This window comes from Canis lupus, chromosome 31 (genome assembly GCF_048164855.1).
Source record: "Canis lupus baileyi chromosome 31, mCanLup2.hap1, whole genome shotgun sequence".
In the NCBI taxonomy this organism is placed as follows: Eukaryota; Metazoa; Chordata; class Mammalia; order Carnivora; family Canidae; genus Canis; species Canis lupus.
This window is the reverse complement of record NC_132868.1, coordinates 8590825-8611794: the sequence shown is the minus strand read 5'-3', so window position 1 is coordinate 8611794 and position 20970 is coordinate 8590825. Positions and strand designations below refer to the sequence as shown.

The window sequence follows — 20970 nt, the reverse complement described above, 5'->3', positions numbered from 1 at the left end:
CGGCCTCGGGGCTTGGTGGCCTGCAGGCCCCGCCCCGCGCCCCTGGGATGCGCTTCCCTTGGTTTTCTGGCTCAGGCTCCCGGGTGACCGACGGGGACACGGCCTTCAGGGCGCTGGCAGATGGGCCTGCGGGACTGCGGGGCACAGCGAGCCGGGATGGGATGCGGTCTGCCCCGAGCCGCCCCTTTATCCTGTGCCTGCGGAGGAGATGAGCCGTCGAGGCTCGCGCAGCACAGCACGAGGGCTTGGCTGTTCCCGCTAACTTGGGTGTGTCTTTTCTTTTGTCCACCAGACTTCATGAGGAAATCATTGACTTTTATAACTTCATGTCCCCTTGTCCTGAAGAAGCAGCCATGAGACGGGAGGTGGTGAAGCGGATCGAAACCGTGGTTAAAGACCTCTGGCCAGCGGCTGATGTGGGTTCACTCTTTACTCGCGCCTGGGGCTGGGGTCATAGGGTGTCCCTGGCCCTAGGCCACCCCCCGTCCCCACCCCTGCCCGGGCCTGGCCCTCGTGGCAGGGCTTCCGCAGGCGCGGCCCCGGGGAGGGCGGTGGGGCGGCAACTGGGAGTTTGGCATGCACATTCCCACGCCCTGCACCTTCGCAAGCAGCACCCTTGGGGTTGGGAGGGTGGGCCTAAGGGAATTTGTTTCTGGAATAGTGCGATTATTCTTTTAAACTCACCTTGAGATTAGAATTCTACCCATTGCCCTCATTCCACAACATAGTGTATGTTCAATTTTGTAGAACTGGAAAAGAATTTCCAAGAATTACCTGACATGAATGTGTGTTGCTTGAGATGGGGGCCATGGGCACTTGGGTGCTTAGCACAGGCAGTGCGACACATGTCCTGTGGACCACCAAGTTGGTGATGGCCCAGGGTGCCTATGCTGATCAATCATTCCTACTCATGATGGTGACAGGAGACCACCCAGTGATGGATGGATGAGCTGGGCTGGTGGATGGCACCCATGCTCCCAGTGAGCAGGTGCAGTCCCTTGAGTCCCTCTGCTTTTTTTTTTTTTAATTTTTTTATTTATTTATGATAGTCACACACACAGAGAGAGAGAGAGAGAGAGGCAGAGACATAGGCAGAGGGAGAAGCAGGCTCCATGCACTGAGAGCCCGACGTGGGATTCGATCCTGGGTCTCCAAGATCGTGCCCTGGGCCAAAGGCAGGCACCAAACCGCTGCGCCACCCAGGGATCCCTTTTTTTTTTTTTTTTAACTTTATTTATTTATGAGAGAGAGAGAGAGGGAGAGAGAGAGGCACGCGCAGAGACACAGGCAGAGGGAGAAGCAGGCTCCATGCTGGGAGCCCAATGTGGGACTCCTCCTGGGATCCCAGAATCATGCCCTGAGCCAAAGGCAGATGCTCAGCCCGCTGAGCCACCTGGGTGTCCCAAGTCCCTCTGCTTTTACAACAACATTCATGACATTCCACGTTTTTGTACTTAAACTTTAGTGCCTGGGGGCTAAGCCCTGCCTTTGCACCTTAGCTACGAGTTTGAAAATTGTCAGCTTTGAGCAGTTGTGGGAAAGGCCAATAATTGTTTCATCTCTTCATTTGAGTTTTTAAAAATTCCCATTTCGGGTGGGTCTTTAACTTAAAGGGTAAGAGGATTTTGATGGTGTTTTGCCACCTTTCCCCCTTGCCCCAGCTTGCAGGGCAGTTCTAATTTTTCCCCAGAGTAGGGGTGCGGCCTTTCAGTGAGATGTGGGAGAAGGCTGCCTGCTTGAATTGTCCTGTGTCATGAGACAACCTCTGTTCTCTTTCAGGTACAGATATTTGGCAGCTTTAGTACAGGCCTCTATCTTCCAACCAGGTGAGTACTAGATCCGAACGGCTCGTGTTGTGGGGATGTGGGTCTAGTTGGGGTGGGGAGTGTCTGCGTGCCTGTGCCTATTAAGGGCTAAAAGTAGGTCCCTCAGCTTAGGAATGTAAGCTAAAGGAAAAGACTGGAGTATAGAGGAAAAATTACAGGAAATAAAATCTAATTTAGTGTTACGATAACTGTTGTATTTTTCCTCTTGCACGTCATTTGTTGTGTTACAAAAATGCTAGACACCAGACACATAAAGATGAGTGGGAGGGTCATGGGAAGAAAATGCGGTGCAAAATATTCTGAAAGTTTTGGGTATGTTTTTGAAAATCGATCTTCTATTTTAATGACGATTCAAGCAAACAGTCTATTTAAACAGAATTTTGTATTTTTTAATTGAAAAATAGCTAACAAATTTGCATCCTAAAATTGTTCTTCAGTGTTTCCTCCTCAAGAACTATCTTGATCCCAGAACAGTGTTATGTGCACTGTTTCCTTAAGCTTACTCTCCTCTAACCCACTGTTAGCATTTGGACACTGAAGAGACTGTAATCTCAGGATTTGGGACTTTAATCTCAGGGCCAGTGGGGAAGTGATCAGATCCCAGGTGCCCAGGAAAGCACAGGTTGACAAGAGTGATGCAGTATATGTAGACAGCACAGGAGGAAGAGCCAGGAAACGTCAAAGGGGCAGGCATTTTCATTTCAACCTCCTTGATTACCTGGGAATGCTGGGAAACTCTTTCAACCTTTGGGTTCTCCATCCTTATGTTAACCAATAATTCATAAACTGTCTTCCCTCCTTCAGAGGGATATGCTTAATAGGTGGTGTGTATGGCCTGGAAGGAGATGGGAGTATGCAGGCCCTAGCACCGGTCCACCCCAGAGGTGTGTGTTACTGGATAGTGATGTGAGCCAGGGGTTCATGGTCACTTCTTCTTCTGTCCAGTGACATCGACTTAGTGGTCTTTGGAAAATGGGAGCGTCCTCCTCTGCAGCTGTTGGAGCAAGCCCTGCGGAAGCACAACGTGGCTGAGCCGTGCTCCATCAAAGTCCTTGACAAAGCTACAGTAAGTGTAGGGGCCTCGGCCCGCAGCCCCAGCGGAGGCTTTCGCACACCTGCCAGCAGTTGCGATTCACCCATGTCTTTAGCTTATGTTTATAGGAGTTGCTGCTTAAACTTTTGAAGACTTCCCTCTTGGTATAAATGTATTTGTATTTCTTTTGAATAGTTAGGATTACCAGCTGAGAACGTATTTCATGACAGTGTGAGCTACTGCAGGGTGTGAGAGCATCATGCTGTACTTGGCACTAAAATGCATGATTGGTCAACTTTTGTTAGGATGTCTTTATAAGAAAAGGATGCATCCAGGTGCTGCCTGTTTGGGTACAGGTAGTACAAAAAATGTTTACCATTTGCCAAGTTCTCTTTAAGAAACAAAACTTGCCTATTCCTTTCATTGTTTAAAACTGTATCTATATAAAAACCTTTTATCTTGGAGAGAAGTTGGAAGATGAGGGTGCTTTGATGTGTGCTTGTCGAGGTGTGTGCTTGTCGAGGTTTATCTAAGTCCTGGATTAGAGATGCCTCAGGAACTGTAAGTCACTTGCCTACTGGCAAGTGGCCCTTAGTAGAAAGCCCCCACCATGCCCTCTTGGGGCTCTGCCATTTGTCCCGTGGTGTTGGCTTCTTGATGAGAACAAGGTGGTAGTTGTCTCTGACCAGGTATGCTGGTTTGGATGTAGAGGCCAGGCCAGGCTGGGGAGCAGGAATATCTTCATGAGGGAGTTAGCGTGTTGTGGAGGCATGGGCTCCTTCTGAAACACTTTGTGGTAAGTTCTTTGGGAAAGCATTTTGTTTTTCTGTCTTCTTGACCATCATGCCTGGTGGTTTTGGTGATCTCCAGGAGTTGCTGTCATCCCCTGCTGCCCATCCCTGTCACATGTGTATCATGGGCAGTTTGCCACCAGGTGTGTGTTTCAGGACCTAGATGAGGTGTGCACTCTGTATTCTACTAGGAGTTTTAAACCTTCGATTAGACATCACTTGTTTTTGGTAAGGGAACATCCTTTTACATTCCTTAGAGGCTGAAGGAAACAAAGTCTTGCCTTTTGTTCCTGGAAGAACATGGGCTTTGTGTGGGGGTAGGAGGAAGTGTGGTCTGTATGGCTGCTGGGGCAGCTTTAATGAGGCTGGTTTTGAGCACCTTGTGGTGATAAGTCTTTTTGATGAGAATCCTTTCAAAATAGCTGCTTCTCTGGTTTTATAGGGAAGTGTTTTTTTTGGCTCTGTTTTTATTTTTTAAATTGTCTTAGTGAATACCCAAAGTAGAATTGTTCAAGAGAAACAACATCAGCACAACATAAAATTGAAAAACTGGCTTTGAAGTTACTCTGTTTTCAGAAATTCTTTCAAACGTAATTTGGGGACCTGGAGGCACCCCTGGGGGCGCAGGGACTTAGCCAGCTTCTCCTCCTGGAGCCCAGGACTTCCCGTAATTAGTGGCTGATGCTGAGTCTGGCCAGGAGGGCTGGGCAGAGGTGAGCAGTAGCTCTTTTCGGGGGCGGGCAGGTGGAGCACGGGGCTTGGGTTCAAGGGACTGATGAAGTCGACATTGGCAAAAATCCCTTCTCTTCTCATTTTTAAAGTCTGGGGTTCATGATCTCTCAGCCCTTTGGTGAGTTAGGAAAAAAACCCTCTGTACAGCATAGGAAACATTTTGAGCCAGACTGTGGTGAATGTTGGCCATTAAAGCATAGTTTTTTTCAATTAAATCTTTGCAGGTACCAATAATAAAACTCACAGACCAGGAGACTGAAGTTAAAGTCGACATCAGCTTTAACATGGAGACTGGGGTCCGGGCAGCGGAGCTCATCAAGAATTACATGAAGGTGCAGTTGTCAGCGAGTTAGCACTCACTGTAAAATTAGGGAACCTGTCGTGTCGGGTGTCTCATGAAACTAAACTGATAGTTTAGTCTTTAATGATAAAGACTATACAATTGAGTTGTTTATCATACAATATTGTTTCTAGAGATGCTTTGAAATTCTTTAGCTGTTTCCTTGGCTAACCATAAAGCTGAGTGATTTTTAGAGAGCTTTCTCACTATTACAAAATGACTCTCCCTAGAGCTCAGTGTGCCTGATTTCGGAGTTTAGTTTATTGCAAGTGGAATGCATCACAATGTAGTTTTTGCTTGCTTTGGATCGTCTCCGTGCCCAAGGGTGGGGTAGTGGACTTATTCACTGAGCCAACCAGGTGCGTGGTCCAGTTGAACAGCTGGTCTTGCCCTCCTATTTTAGGGAAAGTGGTAAAATCCCTATAGAGGTAACCCCAGGGTCATAATCTGGATAGTGCCTTTTCCCACAGGTTCAGGGACCTTGCTCCTTCAGTTTTTCCCTAACCCTGCAGCAGCAGGCTTGTCTGAAGGATCATTTCTGTGCCCAGCAGAACACAAGAGCCTCAGAAGCTTCCAGTGCCCTGCCCCTCCCCTCTTTACCAGCCTCTCTCCGTTTCCTCGTTACCTTCACCCTGCTCTCCGTGTTCTTCTGGTGTTGTCCTTCTGCCCCACGAGCTGCTCACCTCCCCACCACCCTGGTGTCTCCTCTCATGGGGGCCTCTGGGCATGGGGATCTTGTGCATTGCCTCCAGGACCTTCCTGGCTCACTGCCCCATCCCCTCCTCTGCTTCCTGTCGCAGAGCAAGCTAGGCCATGGGAAGTAATTTGAAGGAATACACTCATTCATTCTTCCTGAGCTCCTCTTTGTTTGGGGATTCTTCACGTAAGCTTCCTCATCTCCTCCCTGCTTAATTGTGACCTGGGGTGTGGCTCCCAGTGGGGTCTTAGCAAGCCCCTCACATAACTAACTCTCAGGCCCCTGAAAGTTGAGGATGATTGGCTTTAGAGCCTTCCAGGTGTCAAGAGGATGGAGTAAGCTTTTCTTTCTACTATGGGAAATTTGCTATGTGAGAAATCTTTCAAGGTATATTAACAATTAACAGAAAAATTTTTCTTTTGGAATTTACAGAAATATTCATTGCTGCCTTACTTGATTTTAGTATTGAAACAGTTCCTCCTGCAGAGGGACCTGAATGAAGTTTTTACTGGTGGAATTAGCTCATACAGCCTAATTTTAATGGCCATTAGCTTTCTACAGGTGAGTGTGCGTTCTCTTTAGAGACCTTGATACTGAGACTTAAATTGAAACACATTCTTCCTTGACGTTGTGAAGCCGTTGCTTCATGGATTCCAGCAGTCCTTGCTCTCTCTCCACTCTTCTGTTTTGGTTTAGTGGAAACTGACTTCTGATTATCATAATAAAACTATTTTGGTCAATACTTACTCCTTTTTCTCCTTTATAGCTTGCTTTTGAGTTTGAACGGTTTGAGGAAGGGTGGGCTCTCCTGGTCCTGTCCATAAGGGGTACACCAGTCTGAACTGAGGACCCTGTACATGTAGAGACTTTCATGCCTTGATGGACAATTAAAAAAAACCTGATTTTTTGTTTACTGACTGATAAAAAATTTGTCTCAGAAGAAAATTTGGATACTATATATGACAAAAAATACAAATTGCTAAAGAGAGAGCCTTTCTTCTCAGATTGACAAGAAATAAATATTTTGTCTTAAATTTTATATTGCCCTTTGTTGAGTAGCTTAGAACAGCTGTCAATAGAAAACCTGCCTGTATGTGTTAAATGCTGTGGTGTTGATGAACCATACTTACATATTTTAATATATTAAGTAGTTCCTAAGTGAACGGAAACAGTAACTACCCCATTTATATTTTCTTGAATGAAGAAATTCAAGCTTTGTTTTTCACACAGTCTTCCCCATATACTCTAGCTGTTCTTCCAGGTGTGTATCATTAATTTTGTATTTTGATTATGCTTAGGGTTTAGAATTTGGCCAATTTCCTCACCATTGATATGGCTGATGGAAGTAGTGGTTTCGCCATCTTTCATTATTTTGACTTCCATGGCCCGTCTTTGCCAGAGAATCTCGAAGAATAGTGAAAATGGAACCCCACACCTGTTTTTTTACAGTTTCTTATGGTTTAATCACGTTGCTTTGCCTTCCACGTTTTCCTCTGTGAAGTTATCTTGGTGCCATTCTCCCCTAGTTTTTGGACATTATTTTGAACTAAAATACAACCTGCTCTTTCCTCATGTTTTCCTGATTGGAACTGTTTTAGTAGCCTTGCTATCATGTCTGCTGCTTGTTCCTGTGGCGCCAGGCCCCGGGCTCAGTGCCTCCTGGCCCCTCACCCCTGGGGTCCTGGCAGCAGTCCTCTGACCCCACGGAAGGCCACACGTAGCATGGCTGGGCTGGCCGCTGACCTCTCCATGCCCCTTGCCCATCCTGCCTCAGAGCTGTGCCTTTCTTGGCTAACTAAGGTAAGAGAGCCCAGCCTTGTGCTGGCAGCTCTCACGTGTTTGATTTTGGCTAGAAGGCTGGCAGGAAGGGAGTAAGGTAAGGCAAAACTCAGAATGCTGCCCTTGAGCCTCTGGCACATGCAGATCCTCAGAAGCTGAAGTTCTTGGGAACCCTAAAGTACTTATAGTAAGCGTCAGGAGATGCTTCTCCTCAGGGAGTTGTATGTTGTATGTTTTCAGGCTTTGTGCTTCCGTCAGGAACTGTGCTTTCCCCTGGACATGACTGTCCGGATCCACACCTGCACTGTCCAGTAGAAGTTCCTACGTGGCCAGCAGGGTGGCCACGATCCACACGTGCTTACTGAGCACTTGCCATGTGGCTAGTAAATGCAGCTTTTTAAAGTAATTTGCTTTAATTAATTGAAATATAAACACTCGCCTATGGCCTGTGGCTGTTGTAATGGGCAGTGCAGGTCTGCTGGTGGGCCTCTTGGGTTGGAAACAGATCCATAGACAGCAGCTTAGGTTCAAAACAAGTCCGTTACCTGCTTAAAGAAACCATGGCACCAAATGGGAGGCTGGCGCTAATCTGTGTGACAAGCAGGGATGTAAATTTGGTGTAAATATTATGACACAATACTAATCACCTGTACACAGTTAAAATTAACCTTTCCGCACGCTGTTTGTCACACTATGACACTGTTCAGTCTAACACTGCCCTCTATGGGTTGTCTTTTGCAATAATGGGATTAAGGTTAGACTTACCATTTACCATCTAGATGACTTTATATTGCGGAGAACGTGGTCTGCTTATGGATCAATTTTTGGTAACTTGTGGTTACTCAGATGTCTGTGTTAGTAGGAAGACCCTCAAGGGATTATTAATTTTGGAGAATTAAAGTATAATAAAAAATTCAGATTAGAAGGTTTTATTTTTTTTGAACGCTACATCAACAAAGACACTCCAGGCTATTTTGCCTGTAGTGTCCTCACAGAGCTGGTGACTAAGCAGGTGCCACAGATAGCCTGTCCTTGGAGAGACCACTAGGTAGCAGATTGCATGCGGTCTTCTTTAGAAAATGACTTGAATCCAAATTGTGGATCTGTCGCTTTTACAGTTGCATCCAAGAATTGATGCCCGGAGAGCTGATGAAAACCTTGGAATGCTTCTTGTAGAATTTTTTGAACTCTACGGAAGAAATTTTAATTACTTGAAAACTGGTATTAGAATAAAAGAAGGAGGTGCCTATATCGCCAAAGAAGAGATCATGAAAGCCATGACCAGTGGATACAGACCATCGATGCTGTGCATTGAGGACCCTCTGCTGCCTGGTAAGGGCGCCTTGCTCCTCACTTGCTGTGAGCCAGGGGACGTGGCCGGCGCAGGGTGCAAGGAAGGGGGTGGGTACCTACTATCCCTGCAGCCAAGGGTGGCTCATCTCTCATGATGTGGGGTCCCACAGTCCTTACAGTTAATGGGGACACCTTCAGAAGTCTTTCTTTAATGCTCCTAATTGATTTCTTATAAAGTTGGAATTTTGTTTACATCTCATAATTAACCAGAAAAATGTAGAAAATGAAAATTAAGGAAAAGAGCTTATTTTTTTTTCTGATTGGGAAAGTATTTGTCACATATTCATCATAAACCATTCACTTCTGAGAAGTATGTCACATAGAAAAGCAAAGTGTGTCCTAATCCTCTTGCATTCCCCGGATGTGTATTTCTCCAGTTCTTCTCTACAAGGATATTAATATTTTTATTGCAATCTTTATTAAGTGGATCACGTAATACAGTTTTTCGGCTTGTGTTTTCAATTAACCACAAATCCTAGCCCCCTTCCCTGTGTGTAAGGCATGTTCCATTGCAAGGATTGCTGCATTGACTGTCTCAAGGTGGTCTGTGGTCTCCCCGGTGTTAGTCCATCAGCTTAGTGAGGGGTGCTTGTTCCCCTTCCTTTAGGGACAGTCTTTTTAGTCTTTGCCGATCTGATAGAGCCGTGCAACATACATGTTCATTTAGTTTACATTTCTTAAATGATGAGTGAGGTGAAGCAAATTTTTATTTATCCATTCCACAAATGTTTATTGAGCATCTATTAGGTGAGACACTGTTCTTACTGTTGGTGATAAAGTCAGTGACGGACAGGTGACAGAAAAGGTGGTGGAGAATGTCCGCTCCAGGTACACTGCCCTTGTATTTCTGTTGTGCGAGTTCACATGCTCTGTCCATCTGTCTGCCGACTGTTTCCTGGTGACTTTGTGAGATCCTGCGTGTGTTAGGGAAGCCTCCTTGTTGTCATGCTGTACATTTTCTCCCCAGTTTGTCCCTTGCATCTGTATTTGCTATTTTTCACTGTTCAGTTCCTATATGTATATTTTAATGTCCTCAAATTTAGTGATTTGTTTTGTTTCATGGCTGCTGGAATGTGAAATTCACTTCTTAAAAATCTTGTGACAGGAAACCTCCTGACTGTTCTGTTGTTGATAAATGACAGGACTTCGGCCATGCTTCTTCAGAAGGGCTTTCCCTGGCAGCAGAGGAACATGTTTTCACATCTGTTTGTCTGTGTTCGATCAGTGAAGTTGGAGGGATTTCCAGTGTCTTCAGTGTCTGTTTAAATGTACTTGAAAGATGAAAGCCCACATTATTGCTGGATTGTACTATCAAATCTAGAAAAGATAAAATTCCAGAGCTTAGAATGGCTCCTAAAAATCCTGCTCACTTGAATTGTGAAGAATGTATATGTGAGTTAAAATTCCAAACTGTGCTGTTATAAAAAGTTAAGTTCCTCGACTGGGGCTCACTTGGTGACTTCAGTGATGGCTTCATCTGATTTGCCACCTGTCTGGTCCTTAAAACGGGAGCGGTCAGCCCTGGAATGTCCTACCCTAAAGGACTTGCTTCCCGCAGGTCCCAGTGCTAACTGAGCTGCGAGGTGCCCTGGCCAGGTGCCCGCCGCAGTGCGCGCGCTTGGTCAGCGCGGCTGGGTCTCACAGAGGCTGCCGCCCTGGCTTTCTGGTGTGTTCACCACCTCGGGAGTCACCAGACTTCAAGAACTGTCACTCTGTCTCTGTGAATGACATCTCATGGAGGTGGACCCGGATCTGAGGCTGCAGGTCAGGCCCCGTGGCCGTCGGGAGATTTCCCAGGTGCCTGCTGCAGCCCCGCTGATGTGGTCTGGGAGCGTGTCCGCAGCGAGGGCCCGCTTCAGGATAGCTTACGTGAGCAGATCAGAAACATCTGGATAAAGGGCCCGGCATCTGCAGAGTCATACAGCCGCCTTTCTGTTTCAGGAAATGATGTTGGCCGCAGTTCCTATGGGGCCATGCAGGTGAAGCAGGTGTTTGACTACGCTTACATTGTTCTCAGTCACGCAGTGTCGCCCCTCGCGAGGTCCTACCCCAACAGAGACTCTGAAAGGTAACTCACGCCCCGGGTCGCTGTGCTGGGCTCCCAGCCCCCGTGGCATGGCAATTCCAGGCCTCAGCCTCTGCGCAGCTGGCACCACTTACCTGTCACGGGCTTCAGGAAGTGTGTTAGAGGATGTGCCGGCACGTGCTAGCTGGACGTGGAGCTACTGATAAGGAGGCCTTGCGGGCATTTGAGGTGGCCATGTTTGGTTCATCCGTGGCTGAGCACTGAAAATTTCTTCTTTGGGGAGTTGACCGTTTCTTCAGGGTATTTTATTGGGGAAGTGATTTCTGGCCTTTTAACGCTTTGGAATGTGCTGCTTTCTCTTCAGGCCGTCCTCACGGTGCACATGTCGCGTTCTAAGTGAGTGCTCGTGGGTCCACAGGCCCCACCCCGCCTCTCCTGCAAACTCATCCCTCACTCTGCATCACAGCACACTTTTGCAGTGTACCCTTCTGTTGGTAGTGAGAAATACTTGCAGAGTGGTTGGGAGGTGGTGGGATTGGGGGGCGGAGGGAGGGAGTGAAGGGGGCGGGCAGTGGAAAGGAAGAATAATCAGATGGTGGGAAGTGGTTGTCTACACAGTGCAGCATGGTGCTTCTGAGGCCTGGCACCCCTCTGCCCGCTCACAGTGCTTCCCAGCAGGGTGGTGGGCCCTGTGCTGGGTGCTTGGAGTCTTGGCACCCACCACGTGCCTGTGCCAGACCTTCAAGAGTGTTGGGCAGGGGCGGGGGATGCTCCCCTGCTCAGGCCCTGGGTTGAAACAGTCTTTCGAAGTAGCTAGCTGTAGGTTCAAGGATGTGTGTGGGAGGGAACCCACTTCTACATTGTGAGCTCAGAGCACATTTGGGCTCAAGCATCAGAAATTATATGTATTTTATAGAATTATTTTAGCTTTTTTCCTCTTTCACTTGGCAAAGTGATATGTTGTTAAAAATACAAAAGAACTGGTCAGAAGGGTTCGTGGGCTCCGTAGTAGCTCTGCGGCACGTTGATTCCCCGCTGTGTCCCTTTGCAGTACTCTAGGAAGAATCATCAAAGTGACTCAGGAAGTGATCGACTACCGGCGGTGGATCAAGGAAAAGTGGGGCGGCAAGGCCCCCCCGGCGCCCGAGCTTGGTGAGTGCCCATCTGGTCATTACTCCTGACCTTCTGACACCTTGACGTGGTAGTGTCTCTTTGTCCCTCAATGCTAATCCTTCACACTAAGGAAACACTGCATTTTCTCTAAGAGTTTACAGCTGGGAGATTTAGGCCAGTGGGAGTACAACGCATGCCACACATGGACTTTAATGTTTCTTCTAGTAATTACATGAAAAATGCGAAGAGAAACTCAGGTGAAATTCATTTTAATGTATTTTATTCAATTTTGTGTTCAAAATAGTAACATTTCACCATGTAATCAGCATAAACAAGTTTGGAGAGATTTTGCCCCCATTCTGGCACTGGGCCTTTGAGACCACGGGTCCTTGCTGCACATCCTGCCCTAGTTTCCCCAGAAACGTGCACTGGGTTTACATTTTGTTAAGATTTACAGTTGAAAACTGTTGATGTATCCAGGTTGTTCTAGGCACATTTGAAGGTTTTCCAATAACTGAAACAAAAATAATTTTAAAAATTAAGTAAAATTAGAAGTTCAGTTTGTCAGTCTGGCTAGCAGCATGTCCAGTCAGTGGCAGCTGTGGCTGGAGGCTGTCCGGTGGGGTGTGCACATCCGTCCTACGGTAAGGGACTCAGCCAGGCTGTTTTCCCCACAGATAACAGGATCAAGATAAAAGAGCGAATCAGTGCATGTGATGGGGATCAGCCGCAGCGCCGAGACCCGGAGTCCCCCTACAGCCAGCGCCTGACCCTGTCTCTGCCCAGCCCCCAGCTGCTCTCATCCGGCTCCTCTGCCTCCTCTGTGTCTTCACTTTCTGGAAGTGACATTGTGAGTGTGCGTGCTGGGGAAACATCCATGGTGGGTGTTGAACCTCTACTGACGTGCTCATTTCTCTCCCTTCCGTGTGTGTGTGTGGGGGGGCACCCCAAGACTGCACCGAGGGGTCCCCGCTGTGCCTCGAGTGTCAGCTGGCAGTCAGAGACTCCGTCCCTGGGGCCTGGGAGCAGCTGTGCCGCTCATGGTACAGCTGTGGGAGACTTCCTTGGATAGTTGTTGTAAACACTTGTTTGGAGCTGAAACATTGAAGTGAGGGGTCTGTCCTGTGTCACTTGAACGTTCTTGGGTTTTGGGAGGACTTGAAGCAGCAGATATGGCCGCGTGCTCGTGACCACACTGCAGACACTGCTTTCCTAACTGAGAAGCAGTGCGCCTCTGTGCAGCTCTCCCTCTTACTGTTTCCACTCACAGGATTCTGACACACCACCCTGCACAACGCCCAATGTTTACCAGTTCAGTCTACAGGCGCCAACTCCTCTGCTGGCCAGCTTACCCACCGCCTTGCCCATGCCGAGTGGCAAACCTCAGTCCGCTACTTCCAGAACGTTGGTCATGACAACTAACACTCAGGTACATGGCTGGCTGGCCCCCCTCCTGGAGATGGGCCCCTGGGAGCCACGTCTGAGCTGTGACAGCTGCTCCAGGAGTAGCCGATACTTTGGATTAGAAATAGATCTTTGGAAATCTTTGGAAGGTACATTTCTGTCTTGCAGGACATGCTTGTCCTTTTTTGGGCCTGTAGCATGTAATTCCTGTCATTCTGTAAAAGACCGTGTCCCCGAGGTCCTCCCTGCCCAGTGAGGGTCTCTGAGCTCACGAGCACTGAAGGGGCTTTAGACAAAGTCCAGGGTGAGCATCTGACCCCAGTGTGACATGTCCAGGACAGGTTGAAGATCAAATGCTGGTGCCCTGGTCTCATAGGTCACTTTGCTAACAGCCAGTGAGATTAAAGCTAAGATTGCTCATATTTTAAGCCAAGGCTCAAGGCCCACTTTCTCATTTTATTTCTAAACTGCAAACTTGACTTTCTAGTGTAGTAACTAAGGAAACACCCACCATACAGCATCATGGGCGCTCTCTCCCATGAAGCTCACCAAGAGATGAAGTGCCTCACTCGGGATGAAATGAGCACTGAATGCTGGGGACACCAGGGGGCTCTTTCTGGTGCTGCGGTGCCCGGGGGGAGCCAAGCCCCCACCGAGGAGAGGGCCTATGTGCTACAGCCCCAGCGGGGTCTTAGGTAAAGCGTAAGGAAGGCTCCCTGCATGTGCTCTATAGCCCCTGTTGCCCTGCAGCTGCTTGGTCAGCCCCCCTGGAGCACCATCTGGGAGACCCCAGCTCCTGTGGTATCACTGCTCTCAGAGCGGGGGCCACAGTTAGTCTAGATGTGAGCAGTGCGGTTCTTGGGGGCCTGAGAGGGCTTTACACCGGCACCCGTGTGCCAGTGGGCACCGTAATGCAGAGATAGATGTCGTCCAGGACCAGAGGGGCAGAGGAAGCAGGGTTACCAGCCTTACCCCGCATCTCTCCACGGGCCTGTGTTGTGCGGGGGTGGGAGGGGGGTGGTGGCCACGCTTCTGTTCTTTCCAGAGATCGAGGGATGAGTGTTAGTCTGAGGACTGATTTATTGAGTTGTTGCTTGGTCTTCAATGAATAATGACACTTTATGACTTGGTTACTTTCTATTGTAATTGCTGTATGAGAACGTAGAATGTTTCTGATGCAAAACAGAATCCTGTCGGGTTGTAGTAAAATGCAAACTAACCGAAAGCAGTGCCCTCCATTGGCGGGCTTGGCGTGGGGACTGTTGACCTCTGTCCACTCGATGTCTCACTGACGTCTCTGGTCGTTCTGTTCCTAGACCAGGTTTACAATACCTCCGCCGACCCTAGGAGTGGCCCCCGTCCCTTGCAGACAAGTCAGCGTTGAAGGGACTCCAGCATTGAAAGCCGTTCACCACATGTCTTCCCCGGCCATTCCGTCCGCCTCCCCCAATCCTCTTTCCAGCCCTCACCTGTACCACAAGGTAGGCCTCCCCCCGCCTGGGCTCCCCGCACTCTCCGCCAGGCACAGGGCTCCGCAGAGATGTGTTTTGAAATAGAATTTGTTTTCTCATCATTTAGCTTCATTTTTGCTTTTCTTTGTGGTGCATAGGGTTTAAAAGTGTTATTTTAAATGTCATACGGTTTAGCATCACTCTTCATTTTTCCATTGAACTTGTTAGCATAAAACTAAAGTTCGAAATAAGGTTCAAAGTGAAGAATATTTTATTTTCACATTTATCTATTGAATTAATTTATATGCCAGCTACCTTGGTTTTCAAGAAGCAAATGACACCATCAGGAACAAATGCTGGTGTGACCCGGTGCGCAGTGTCACCGGGCCCATGGGGTTTCGCCCCCTCCCCCTTCTCTGGGGCGCTGTAGGGCAGAGGGGGGCGAGGCCTGCTGCCGGGGCCTGCACCTGGGGTCCCCACGAATGCACTTGCCTGCTCCCTTGTGGCTTCTCTAAGTCCAGATTCTGCACAGGAGAAGCTGTTCTGTAGGAGGAAAACAGGTTGTTACTCGTTTCCTGTGCTCTCGAAGGGTCCGAGTATTTCCGAGAACTGTGATGGACCATGCAGGTTCTGAGGGCGCATGTTTTCCCTCAGGTGCTGATGGTATCGGGGACGCTGACCTCCAGTACTTCAGACGGTTCCTCTGCTATTTATCTGATCGTTTTTTTGCCAGTAAATTTTTAATGCTTAAGGGTTGGCTCTTTGAAGCTGTGTCATTAAGTCCTACTGTTACTCTTATTTGGAGCTAAGTAATAGAACGTTCCTCCTCGGATCTGCCCCTCCTGTCACCATGGGGTTTTCAGTGCCCTGCCAGGCATATCACGCCGGCCTGCTGGAAACACTCAGGGGGAGGTGATGACTTTGCAAACAGGAGCTCGAGCACCAGCCTGCTGGACGTTGGAATTCCTGCAGGTGTTTCCAGAACATCAGAGCTGAGGTGGGGGAAAGAAAACAAGGGCCCGTCTTAGTTCTGTGGACTCATAGGACCAGTTAGAAGTGTGATGCTCACGTCTGCGGATGTGTGCATGTGTGCTTTGATCCAGGTGTACGGCCTCTACCTCGGTGGGTCACTGAGTGGGCAGGGTATTTGCCATGTCACGCGTGGTGGCCACCGTGACCTGTAAGCATGGCTTGCTCTGAGCTCCTTCACATTAAATGTCATGCGGATGCTGCACTTGCATTGGGGACGGGACCACTTTGTGTGAGCCCTGGGCAGCCTCTGTACACAGTCCCTCTCCACAGGCCGGGCCTTGTCTCTGGGGAGGAGGGTAGGGACATAACTCAGGGACACTGAGGCTCGCTGCCCAGCGGTGGGAGCGAGGTGGGGGGGGGGGCCCACCAGGGTCTCCAGCGCCACCTCCAGCATCACTGTCCCTCTCTGTCTCTTTAGCAGCACAGCGGCATGAAGCTGTCCATGAAAGGCTCGCACAACCACAGCCAGGGGGGCACGTACGGCTCTGTTGGCAGCGGAGGCGTGCGGCCCCCGGTGGGCAACCGTGGACACCACCAGTACAACCGCACCGGCTGGAGGAGGAAAAAACACACACACACGAGGGACAGCCTGCCCGTCAGTCTGAGCAGATAATGGCCCCTGAGGGCGCCGCCCGGCCCCCCGCTCTTCCACAGACTAGCGCCCCGCCGGGACCTGAGACCAGCATCCAGCACGTGGGCCCGGGCCCCGGGGGCCGCCCGCCGCTGATCACTCTGCATGTTCCTTGTGTGGTGGTCACGTCCATCTTAAAGAACAGCTCCTTGTGCTCATCTGTGAAGCCTTATTAAACATGGACGCAGTTTTCTGCCTTCCCGGATCCTTCCTCCGTGCCCGGTCAGGTCTGGACCGGGAACCGCAGGGACGGGACGCAGGCCTCGGCGCTTCTCAGCAGCCAGTCTGGTTCCTTCGCGGTTTGGGTGTTTTCGTGTCACGTCCGCCAGAGCAACAGAGATCAGCCCCCGTTCTCGTTCCTTCCCCAGTGGGTAGGGTTGGGAGGTCGCCATTGTGTCACTGCCCTCACGTTTTGTTTCAGATTTCAGAACTGTTTTTCTATGTAAATATTGAAAACTTATGGTTTGTGCAATATCAGATATTTTTATTTAATTCATATTTTCACATAAGTTATATTTAAGGGAGGAGGTTTTTTAAACAAGCTTAGATCCTTTCCCGAGTCGCATTTTCTAAGTTGGGTTCATCGTGTCGGCTGGTTGAGGAGCACCGCTACCAACACCGTGAGTGACGGGCTCGGGGTTTATTTTTGTGTTTTTCCTGTGGTCAGACACAAGGCCTCCGAGTTCGTGGCGGGGTGGGGCGGGCGGGCGGGCGGGCGGGCGGGGGGCGCTTCCTTGCAGGGGGCTCGGCTCCCCGGCCTTCTGACCAGCTGCCCGCGGCCCTGCCGGCCGGCCTGTCTGCTGTCTCGCTCTGACCGCAGAGCTTTCACGTTTTGGTTTTCGGTTCTTTTAAAGTAGACAACAAATCCAGCGTTTAAAGTGCCAGAAGTATAACTTTCTAAGGGGACGAAGGGTTGTCACATTATAAAATCTTAAAAAAAAAAAACAAAAAACAAAAATGTGAAGTTGAAGTGCTCAGTCCGTGTCAGTCACAGAGCCTGTTGTAAGGACGAGGCCGGTGAGTACCCGTCCGGACAAGGGCGCCCAGATTTAGGAATGTGGAGAAAGGAATTATGTTGATTCCGTTGAGGAATCTGTATAGCAGTATGTGTTCGTTCTGTTAAGAGCAAATCTACGAGAAGTACTTCAGCTGCTCATTGCACCGGGGGGGAGTATTTTTACCGTATGGCAGGAGAGCACAGCCCAGGGATGGGCCGGGGCAGCTGGCGCCCGACCGCAGAGGCGTACAGGAATACTATGCAAGTGTAGTCCGCCATGACAACCACTGTCTTTGTTACCTTTTTTTGAACAAGAATATATCCATCCTGCCTAACCCTGAGTTTTTGGAGCACCACAGTTGTCCTGGGTGTGAGTTGCATCTCATAGGTCATCTGACTCCCCATTTTTGAAATGGGGGGTTCTGGCCCTGCTGAACACTACAGGTAGGTCGGTCTTTGAAGTCCACTAGTGGAGAGTGTCGCGTTGAGAGACTGAACTACCATGACGCCTGGTTGATGTGCAGAGTGGGGAGCTCTGGAGTGCGGACTGAGGGCCAGGTCCAGCCAGGACGCCTCTGATGCGCGCGTGGCTGGCCTCCGCCCCGGGACCGGTCCCCCGGCGCCGTTGGGAGCTGCGAGCTGCGGCTGCAGCTGCGGGTTCTCCAGGGGCATTCCAGAATAGAGTAGCACATGTTGTCTGCAGTTCTTGATTGAAAGTTATCAAAAATATTTAAAGATATTTAAATTGTGAATCTATTGATAAAGAAATATTTATAAAAACTGATACGTAGGCCTGTACTAATCTCCACGCATTAGCAATATTGACTCACCCTACATTAAGGAACCCCCTGCGGGGCGAGTGTCCCATGGGGTGTGCATTTTAAAGCTCGATTCACAGACACAGGCGCCATGCTCCATCCCCGTCATGGTGAACCGAATGAATTGGCCTGGCTACCACTGTGGTCACGCACTACAGGTTGAACAAAACGATATCATGTTTCGATTTTTTTTTGTGTGTAGACAACAATGTGGAAGCTAAAATTGACATATTTTTATGTAAAGTTTTTCTATTCTTTGATTTTTAATAAACTTTGGAAACCAGGTGGTGTTTGGAGTGTGTGCTTTCCTTTCAAGGGGAAGGGCAGCTTCTACCATTTAATGTTCTTGAACCTTCTAAATAGAGCCATTTAAAGTAATGTTACGGTCGGCTTAGGAAATTCAGGATCTAGCTGAGGTTGCAGGCTTTGTACAGAAGAATCACAGCTGACACCCCTTGTTTGCCCTCACGTTCTGTGCCCGGGGGGTCACTCACGTCACTGACATGACACTATTGACGTGCCGTTCCTGAGAAGCCAGCTGCGGGATACTGCACCAGTGAGACTCTCCAGGGAAACCATGCCTTCTACATCTGGCTTACATCAAATTAGATCACTTAAAAATAACAAAAACATTTTTTTTGTTTGAGAGATGGAGAGCGTGGGCGGGGGAGGCGTGGACACCCTACTGAGCAGGGAGCCTGATCGGGGGCTCGATCCCAGGACCCTGAGTTGATGACCTGAGCTGAAGGCAGACGCTTCACGACAGCCACCCAGGCGCCCCTGAGAGTAACCCATTGTAAACAGCCAAGCAATCAAAAGTAGCTTAGAATGTAACATACTTAGAATTTGTGAGGAAGTATCTAAAAACTCACAGAGCAGTGAGTGATGGGAGGACATGCCTCGCCTGCCGCCCAGAGTGTGTGCTGGAATGCTCCACCACGGAGCCTGGGACAACCCTTGTTCATCTGCTTCTGCAAGGGTGTCGGGAGTGCTCCTAGCAGGTGCTGCCCTGAGGACACAAGGCCCTTTCCACAAAGACAGGGCTGCTGAAGACCCCACAGAGCAGGAAACAACAAATGTGCCAGGTGTCAGTGCTCTGAACAGTGTTGGAGGCAGAGTGACAGAGTGTCTATGAGTGGGACACTGGGAAGGCCTTGAGCTGGGGCTGAGTGGCCCACGGGAGCTGGCACGGTGGTGGCACAGCAACAAGGCCCGATGGCTGGGAGCAGGTGCAGAAGCAGAGGCTGGAGGGAGGTGAGCCGGGACGGGAAAGCAGGGGGTTTCTATGTCCCCATGGCCACTTACGGGAGGATGGACTGTTGGCGGGTGGTCCTGGGGAGCGGCGACTGCCACGGGAGGGCCCTGGTGGGCTGGGGCTGCCAAGGCCCCCTGATGGGCTGGCCAGGTGGGAGGGCAGTGCCCCGGCCCCGGTGGCTGGCGGCCCACAGCCCTCTGGATGGCACCACAGGCAGGAGCCCCAGGCCTCCGGAAGGAGTCCATTGAGTAGGTAAGTCACACCTGTGAGCTGGAGCCCCAGGGAGGGGGAGACCGCGTTACCTGCAGAGTGTCACCCCATCTGCTCAGGGGAGGCGAGAGGGTCCCTGTGTTCCCGCTGGACTGTCGGGAGGTGCCCAGCATGGCCGCTCGCCGCGCACGCCGCCCATGCTCGGCTTCAGGGTGGTCACCTGCAGATCGCAGTGGTCCCCAGCCACGGGGGGTCCGAGGGTTCGGCCGCGGCCCGGGACGTCCTCGCAGCTTGATCCTGGGCCTGGGCGCCAAGCTGCAGGGGCACGCGGGAAGTGGCGACGTCCCGGTGTGGACAGGCCAGTGCACGTGTGCACATTTACGCTTCCGTCGCCCTGTCGCCTCGACGTCCTTGGAGCGTCCAACCTGCGAAGCCCGGGCCAGTCCTCAGGTAACAGACGAGCGCCGGGAGCTGATGGAGGAGGGGAAGCGGCTGCTGAATATCCCGCGCTCGGGCTGGTTCTCTATCCCCAACGGCTCGGCAACAGGCTTCGGGTTGTTTCCGCGGCTCCTGGGGCTGGGCAGCTCGTGAGCGACTGGTCACGGGGGCCCTTGGACTGAGCTCGTCCCGTGTCTCCCAGCGTCACTGGGCCCTGCAGCCGGGCCCGCCATGACTCCCGGGCCCCGGGGCGCGGTCCAGGCCACATCAGTAGGGCCGGCTTGGATTCTTCCCGACGCCGTGCTCAGCATCCACACCCTCTGAACCGTGGAAGCACCAGCAGTGCTCAAGGCCATACAGAGGCCCTCTGGCGGGTCACTTACAGTTTGGAAACCAGTGTGTGACCCGAGGCAGATTTGGGTCCTGCCTGCCTGTGTTTGCAGAGTATCTTCGTGGTGATGACTGGGTGGCTGTGGCAGGTGTGAGAGACCCTGAAAGGTGGCCGGGCTCTGGAGCCCGGGGGGCAGCCCTGCCTGGGCGAGGACACCCCAGCCCCCCGACGGGAGCGGTGCCCCAGGGCCGGGCGTGCGGCACCCCCGGAGCCCCCAAGCTGGGACCAGAGTGAGAGCGGGCATCCTGACTGCGGAGGGTGGGGGGCCTGCAGCCTGACGCCCCCTCTGGTTCTCTGATGGTGTGAGAACAGCTGCTCATTTTGGGTGGAAAATCTTCACTTTACATTACTATTGAGCCTGTTCACGGCTCCCCACAGAGCAGCCCACTGGGCAGCAGAAATTGCTCGGCCCAGCATGCAGGGTGAGGAATCCTGGGGCCACGCTGGGCCTGGGCCATCTCATGGGATGTGAGCTAATGACGTCAGGGCCCGGCAGACGGGTAGCGCTGTGGTTTGCACACCAGGGCGCAGGTGTCCTTCCCAGCTCCAGAGGGATGCACCAAGGCCCAGAGAGGAGCATCCTCTGCTAGCAGCTCTGTGAGAGAAACTCAGGTGGGCAGAGCCCACAGAGCCTGGCCCTTGGAGAAGCATCT

The 20970-nt window shown here is 50.6% G+C and overlaps 1 protein-coding gene across 2 annotated transcripts in view; it reads left to right on the top strand.

The window, feature by feature from the left end:
* Nucleotides 1-18307, top strand: part of TENT4A (terminal nucleotidyltransferase 4A) — a 43689-nt gene extending 25382 nt beyond the window's left edge. The window contains exons 2-13 of one of the 2 annotated variants that reach the window (XM_072807370.1): nucleotides 293-416; nucleotides 1780-1826; nucleotides 2772-2892; nucleotides 4607-4714; nucleotides 5852-5980; nucleotides 8317-8530; nucleotides 10493-10619; nucleotides 11629-11729; nucleotides 12368-12540; nucleotides 12961-13119; nucleotides 14411-14575; nucleotides 15999-18307. In XM_072807370.1, the coding sequence (XP_072663471.1) occupies nucleotides 293-416; nucleotides 1780-1826; nucleotides 2772-2892; nucleotides 4607-4714; nucleotides 5852-5980; nucleotides 8317-8530; nucleotides 10493-10619; nucleotides 11629-11729; nucleotides 12368-12540; nucleotides 12961-13119; nucleotides 14411-14575; nucleotides 15999-16190 (1660 nt within the window). In that variant the 3' untranslated portion in view covers nucleotides 16191-18307. Of the gene's footprint in view, nucleotides 1-292; nucleotides 417-1779; nucleotides 1827-2771; nucleotides 2893-4606; nucleotides 4715-5851; nucleotides 5981-8316; nucleotides 8531-10492; nucleotides 10620-11628; nucleotides 11730-12367; nucleotides 12541-12960; nucleotides 13120-14410; nucleotides 14576-15995 lie in introns of both variants that reach the window. The other variant, XM_072807369.1, reaches the window with a different exon arrangement.
* Nucleotides 18308-20970: the final 2663 nt, after the last annotated feature.